Source organism: Pinus tabuliformis, chromosome 3_2 (genome assembly GCF_031772625.1).
Source record: "Pinus tabuliformis cultivar Carrire ecotype Pingquan chromosome 3_2, CPIR1, whole genome shotgun sequence".
NCBI lineage: Eukaryota > Viridiplantae > Streptophyta > Pinopsida > Pinales > Pinaceae > Pinus > Pinus tabuliformis.
The window spans coordinates 926,806,028-926,813,300 of NC_142302.1; the positions used below are offsets into that span (position 1 = coordinate 926,806,028).

At 41.1% G+C, this 7,273-nt stretch overlaps 1 protein-coding gene across 1 annotated transcript; it reads left to right on the forward strand.

Annotated features, from left to right (window-relative positions):
- The first annotated feature begins 606 nt into the window (after positions 1 to 606).
- Positions 607 to 4,429, forward strand: LOC149183674 (disease resistance protein Roq1-like). The gene is made up of 4 exons (XM_089417212.1): positions 607 to 1,410; positions 1,513 to 2,608; positions 2,700 to 3,065; positions 3,167 to 4,429. Exons 1-4 carry the CDS (start codon positions 845 to 847, stop codon positions 4,322 to 4,324), a joined length of 3,186 nt encoding a protein of 1,061 aa, XP_089273338.1. The 5' UTR covers positions 607 to 844; the 3' UTR covers positions 4,325 to 4,429.
- Positions 4,430 to 7,273: the final 2,844 nt, after the last annotated feature.

Consider the following 7,273-nt stretch of genomic DNA (forward strand, 5'->3'; position numbering starts at 1 on the left):
TTATGAATTTACCGATTATAAAAGCTTCCCGGAAACGCTTATACTTTCTTTATAAAATCCGACGTGAAACAATAATGGTGTGAATGTCCACGCACTATTAAAATATTCCATATTTAAGAATTACATTGAAAAAAATAAAAAAATAAGTACCTCTCAATATTTAACAATTACACTGAAAAAGTATAAAAAATAAGTACCCCTCAATTGACACCATTTCGACTCTCGTCGAAAGTGAAGGGAAATTGACACCATTTCGACTCTCGTCGAAAGTGAAGGGAAATTGACACCATTTCGACTCTTTATTTGAGTGCGTTCCAGTCAGACTAGTAATTGAAATTTCGAATCTGATGCATCTGTCAAATTTGACGGACAGTTTCTACGGGAGGATTTATTTTTCCCTGTATTGGACGGCAAATCATTACCCGTCAAATTCCATGTTCTAGTTGTATATGCACTCGACCATACAATAGAACACGTATGGACCCCACAAGCGTTGATCCAGTTAATGGGCGGCTTCTTGCGATGGTACAAGCATATGTGGACCCCACGTTAACGCGGTTGATAGCCGGCCTCTTTCGTTAGAACGAATGCGTCTGAATACCCTTTATTTTTAATAGCCTGTGTAACGCGGTAAAAGCATAATGAGAGTTTCTGTATTTCTCTGCACTCTCGACTTTTCCGGGGTACAATCCCTTCCTCTGAAACTACTCTGTCACTTCCATCCCGCTGAACAGTCAGAGTTTCGTATGCCTAAATTTTTGTATCTATAATATGTTTACAGCGATTGGCAATTGCATATCCAAGGCCTGCATCCTCCTTCCCCCAAGCGCACTCTGAAACTGAAATGGAAATTCAAAGTGATTCTCCTGCTGCAACTACGACTGACGCTTCCGCCGCCTCCTCCTCCTCCACAACTGCTAATCCAACCACCAGCGGTAGCTGCAATTACCGCTACGATGTCTTTATAAGTCATCGTGGCCCCGACACGAAGAAGACCTTTGCTAGCTATCTCTACCGTCGTCTTCTTTCACATGGATTCAGCGCCTTCTTGGACCAGCAAGAATTGCAAGAGGGACTGGATTTTCCTTGTCAAATAGCACGCGCTATAGAAACTGCCTCGGTCCATGTGGCTATCCTTTCTCCCAGATACCCGGAATCGCCATGGTGTTTGGAGGAGCTCGTCCTAATGCGGGAATCAGGGGCTCCCATACTACCGGTATTTTACCACCTCAAGCCTGCTAAGCTCAGGTACGGTGAGGCCCTGCACGAACTCCAGATGAAGAGGACGTACGATCCTCATACTGATAAAACTCAGCCACGATATGACTCCGACACCATTCAAAAGTGGAGAAACGCTCTATCAAGTTTTGCAGACGTAAGTGGTTTTGATCTCGACGGCAAGTTTAACGGGTGAGAGCTTCAACTCCCTCTCTATGGATAGAATATATAATATATGATGCTTTGCCTATGGTTTCAATTATTTCTCTCTTTGTTTTTATTTTCAATAACCAGGGACGAGGGTCAGATGCTAGATGAAGTCGTCGAACATGTGGTGAAAATAATGGCTAAAAAAACACCGTTATATGTGGCCAAATATCCCACTGGTCTGGATGACAAAGTAAAAGGGTTGGAAACAGTAATAAGGCAGCAGCAGAAAGGAAAAGTTCAGGTGGTCGGCATAGTGGGATTGGGTGGAGTGGGCAAAACAACTTTGGCTTTAGAGTTTTTCAATCGAAAGCGTTCAGAGTACCATAAATCCCACTTTTTGTCCGATGTGCGAGAAAACGCGAAAAGGCCATTACATCTGTTGGAGCTACAGAGAGGCCTTTTGAAGGGTTTAACTCGGTCCGATCAGCATATAGACAACATCCATCAAGGTACACAGATGCTTAGAGAGTTTCTCTCATCTTCTCCGGTCTTGCTAATTTTAGATGACGTAGATCATGAAGAACAGGTAGATAGGCTAATACCAGATAGAAATGTCTACTGTTCGAATAGCTTAATTTTGATTACATCTCGGGACAGAGACGTACTCAAAAGGTCAGGCGTGAAGGGGACATCTATTTATAAGTTAACAGGCCTGACTCAACAACACTCGCGAAGGCTCTTTTGCTCTTATGCCTTCTGTCAAGCCTATCCCCTACAAGGATTTGAAGATGTGGTAAATAAGTTTCTAATGGCATGCCAGGGGTTGCCATTATCTTTAAAAGTGTTCGGGGCACTTCTCTCAGGGAAAAAAGATGACAAATCTTTTTGGGAGGAAACACTTTCCCGTGTACATGAAGTTCCAGATGATATACAGAAACGATTAAAAATTAGTTATAATGCACTCCATGAAAGGGAACAGCAAATGTTTCTAGATATTGTCTGCTTTTTCATTGGAGAAAAGAGGGATATCACAGTAGGAATATGGGACGAACCAGGCTGCCAAGGTTCGTCGATTTTTCAAACGCTAGAGTGTAAATGTTTGGTGGAAGTGGATAGGGATAGTCATATACATATGCATGACCACCTCCGAGATATGGGACGAGAGATTGCGCGGGCTGCATCGCCGCGTCGTCTTTGGCATCCAACAGAGAATATCAATGGTTTGCTGCAGCAAGCATCTGTAAGTGCTCAAATTAAATTTAAATTAATTTTTTTCATAGAAATCTATATCCAGTTTAATAATTTTTTATCCTTTTTTGGAGAATAAACAGGGATTAACGGAAGTGAGAGGAATTAGGTTGATTACTAACCAGGATAAGGATCAGGATTATGAAACGTCGACATGGCGCCAAAAGAGGCAGGAACTGTTCCCGTACCGCGTGATGAAGCTTCACAACAGACTGCATAAAAGATGTTATCGTTTTCTTGGTATCGGTGTCACGAAGTTGCAATTTCTTCAGACTGAAGGGCATCTTTTGGAGCGCATTTTGACGAGGGTGCACTCGCCGAATCTCATATGGCTTTCTTGGCGTGACTGTCCCTACTCTTGCTTGCCTTCGTGGATTCCAATGAAGAATTTGAGGGTTTTGAAGGTGGAGGGGAAATTATTGAAGACATTGTGGCAAGACAGATCGCAGGTAAATCGGACTTTGTGTGGACACGAAATGATTTGTAAAGGTTCTCTGATCATAATCATCCACTTACATATTTTTAACAATTTGAAGACATAATTTTGCAGGCACCTTCTCAGTTGCGGGAGTTAGAGATTTCTGGTAGCCTCTCGAAGATTTCAAAATCTATAGAGCAGCTGAAGCACCTGGAAAGGATTTTCTTTCGACATGTTTATTTCCAAAAATTGCCAGAAGAATTTTGCAACATGGGGTCGTTGAAGGTTTTGGTGTTAGAAGAGTGCTCAAAACTGACGGCGCTACCAGATTCTTTTGGTAACTTGACAAACCTCCAGCGTATCCTGTTTTCGTGCCATGAGTTGGAGACGCTGCCAGAGTCCCTCGGTAACTTGAAGAACCTCAAAATCATGAAGCTGACTAAGTGTCGGAGTTTGGTGAGACTGCCAGAGTCCCTAGGTAACTTGACGAACCTCCTCAGCATTTGTCTGTGTCGATGCCCGGGGTTGGAGAGGCTGCCAGAGTCCCTGGGTAACTTGACGAACCTCCGATGCATGAAGTTGATTGAGTGCGGGAGGTTGGAGAGGCTACCAGATTCCCTTGGTAATTTGATAAACCTCCAACGCATGAAACTGATTGACTGCAGGGGGTTGGAGAAGGTGCCAGATTCTCTCGGTAACTTGACGAAACTCCAAATCATGAAGCTGATTGAGTGCAGGGGGTTGAAGAGGCTGCCAGAGTCCCTCGGTAACTTGACGAGCCTCCTAAGCATGCAGGTGTGTCGGTGCCAGGGATTGGGAGAGCTGCCAGACTCGTTTGGCAACTTAACGAACCTCCAACGCATGAAGCTGTCTGAGTGCCGGAGATTGGAGAGGCTACCAGGGTCCCTCGGCAACTTGACAAACCTCCAACTCATGGCGCTGTCCGGGTGCGGGAGTTTAGAGAGGCTGCCAGAGTCCCTGGGTAACTTGACTAACCTCCGACATCTGGTGCTGTCTAGTTGCGGGAGTTTGGAGAGGCTACCGAGTATAAAGACATTGGCATTGTTGAAAGAGTTGCGGATATCATATTGTGTAAAGCTGAAGAGAATACGGGATTTGGCGCATCTCAGGAAGCTTAAATTACTTGGGGTTGATGGGTGCCGTGCACTAGAACAGTTGGACGGTGTTGAACATTGTATTTCATTACTTAGACTTACTGCCTTAGGTTGCCCTAACCTGAAGTGGGATGAGGGAGTAATACAGAAGCTCCGTGAACAAAAGATTATTTGAAGATTTTCCATTAGGCAGTGGAAGGGCATGACGATATACATCGGTGTATTATAAGTAGGGAAAACAAAATCCCCTTGAACCACAAAGCGTAGCTGATTCCATTTATTGTTTGATGAATGATTTTTTATATTTATATTTTCATTAGATATAAGATTTAGTCCTTTGTTTTTCTATGATTAATGTGCTTTTATTATAAATATGTTTACTTTAAAAATTAAATTTTTTATATAAAAAACATATCCCGTCAGCGCAGAGTTATTTCTTCTTCTTGACCTTCGAAATCTTCAAGTAAATGGCTCCCGATTCCATCCATGACGCTAATTTCGGTACACTGTCCCTGGTTCTTGGTCTTGCTTTGTGTTGTAAATTGCCATTTTCGAAACTTGAAATCGAAAGGCTTTTGATCTCAAAATTTTGCGTTATTATTTTATGGTCATAGTTGATATTTATTTCTTTTAAAACCAGGGAGGCTGCATCGCAGCTAGTCCCTGTCTTTTGTTGGGAGAGCCCTAAGTGCAAGACAACTCAGTCATATAATAAACGATAAAGGCAATCAGCGAAAGACAGATTTAGATCATCGTTGACCTATCAACATGAGCAAAGGTATAGATTGGAAGGCTACTTCTCTGAACCGCCTGTAATCACTAACTTTCTACTCCTGTAAATGATTACAGAGAAGTCTTTTCTGGATTTGATCACGAGGATTTTTCCAGTTCTTTCTTTGTAAGGCGTACAAGAAAACATGGTCTGTCCACTATGGAAGGTATAGATATTTCATGAAAAGTGACTGTGGTTGAAGGCATTTTCGACTTCACTTACTTTGAAATGTCAGGGAAATATAGAATTGAATGTATGATATTTCATTAAATTTAGCACATCTACATGACTTTGATCTTCAGATCAATGATCCCCTTACCTTCTGGAGATGCCCGACAACTTCTGTCAAATCAACGAGAATGTATGAACAACAGTAGCAATGAAAACTCTCCTCGCTTACACGTTGACCTGGAGAAGTCTTCGTCTTGAGGCTCCTTTGTAAGAGGAAGAGATTCACCAGCCAAAGGTGACTGTATGAAAAGCACAAGAAACACAACTTCAGAAAAAGAAAAAGAAAGAAAGAAATTTTTTTTTCCAGAAAAACATAAATACATTCCGAAAGAGAGAAAAAAGAACCCGACTCTATCAAAACAACAGGGGTATGTATCCCTCCATCGATATATTACACTGAAAAGAACCGATGCTTTAATTGGCACGACATACCATGCTTGTTTAACCACGATAAGTGGTACGCGTGCTCATACCTAGTCATTTTTTTAAGGATCACCTAAACTAGCATCTGCAGGAACAATATCTCATAGTTTAATGCTAATAACATTTCCTGAAACCAGAATTGTTGCATCTTGTTCTTGCCATTGCCCATCTCTGAGAACCTAAATAAAAAATAAAATCACTGATTACTGTTGTCGTGATAATGTATAAGTTGCATTGTCTAGCTTGTAATCTTCCTTGTTTTAGTGACTTTGTTTATAAAAGAGGAGAATCCGGACCTTCATTTTAGGAGCTAAACACACCATGAGAGCAGCTGCAACATTACCTTCATTTTTCTTTTCTAGGAAGCTGATTGTTAATTTTATACACAGCAGAAAATGATTGCAATTAATTGATTCCTCCAAATTAACAAAATTAACGAATTAAACCGACCAGAATGTAAGAAAGGTTTGCACAAACTTGTCCAATCTTACCGCTGCATTAGCAAGAACAATAGCCTTAAGTGCTGACAGATAACTAGTAAACAACTGTGGCATATTATTATTCAAAACAGAGTACCTCTGCTGGGAGGAATGTTCTATTTTGACATTTGGATCAATTATCCTTGATAGGGAAAACAGAAATTTAAAATTATTAATCCAAGCATCGAGTGATGTTATCAAAAGGCCACATGTGAGAACAATACGCACAAATGCACTACCAGGCCTATTAAAAGATGTACAAAAGAAATTATCTCTTCGATTTTCCAAGTAATATAAGGACATTACGATGCGATTTTCCAAGTAATATAAGGACATTACGATGGTTGCAACTTTTCGGTAGAAGTATTACAAGCAGCGTTGAGTTGATTTTGCAAGGAGCATTGAGTTGGTATTACTAGTAAAATTGGTATTAAAATGGTAAGCACTGTTGGTGAGATACGAAAACAATGTTATTATGAATGCACTTTTGAATTAAGGTCACTGGCACTGATTCTTTTGAAAGAGCAGCCTGAACATAACATGAAATAAGTATGAGTCATCCAAAACTCTATACAGCTAATAATCACATCATAAGAAAGAACAGTTAAGTATAAAAAGTATTTCTGGACCAAAATCACTTAGGACTAAAACACAATGTGATATCTACACCTGCACACACAATATGCCACTTGAGTTATCCCAATCTTTGAATGACTTCTGAGTTAGCTTTTCACTTGATCCCACATCCCAAAGTGCAATGTCGGGAGCATTGCTACCCCAGATTTGGCATGCCGTGTAGGAACTGTTCAGTCCTATCCAGGAGGCATTGCCGATAGCACTAGTGTTTTCAGGTTCCTAGTTAAGTTGATCGGTTGTCCTCATCTGTCATGGGACCAATTTGTCTCTTCAGGGAACAGACATTATAAAATCTAAGAAACAGTTGCATGCGCTAGTCTTCAGTTTGGTCTTTAGTTCAAGTGACCTTCCCTCAGTTTGGTCTTTAGTTCAAGTGACCTTCCCTTGCTAGCCAGCCATTGATTGCATTGCCATTGCCAGTCAGCCAACCAGAAAGAGTCCAAAAGGACAAGGACAACAGTTTCAGATGAATAATTTGCGGTTTATACTCCCAAGATCCAAGAATCACCTGATGACCAAAGAAGTGACGACCCATGCCATCCATTTTGTATCATCATTTTACCCGCCATGTATTAATATATAG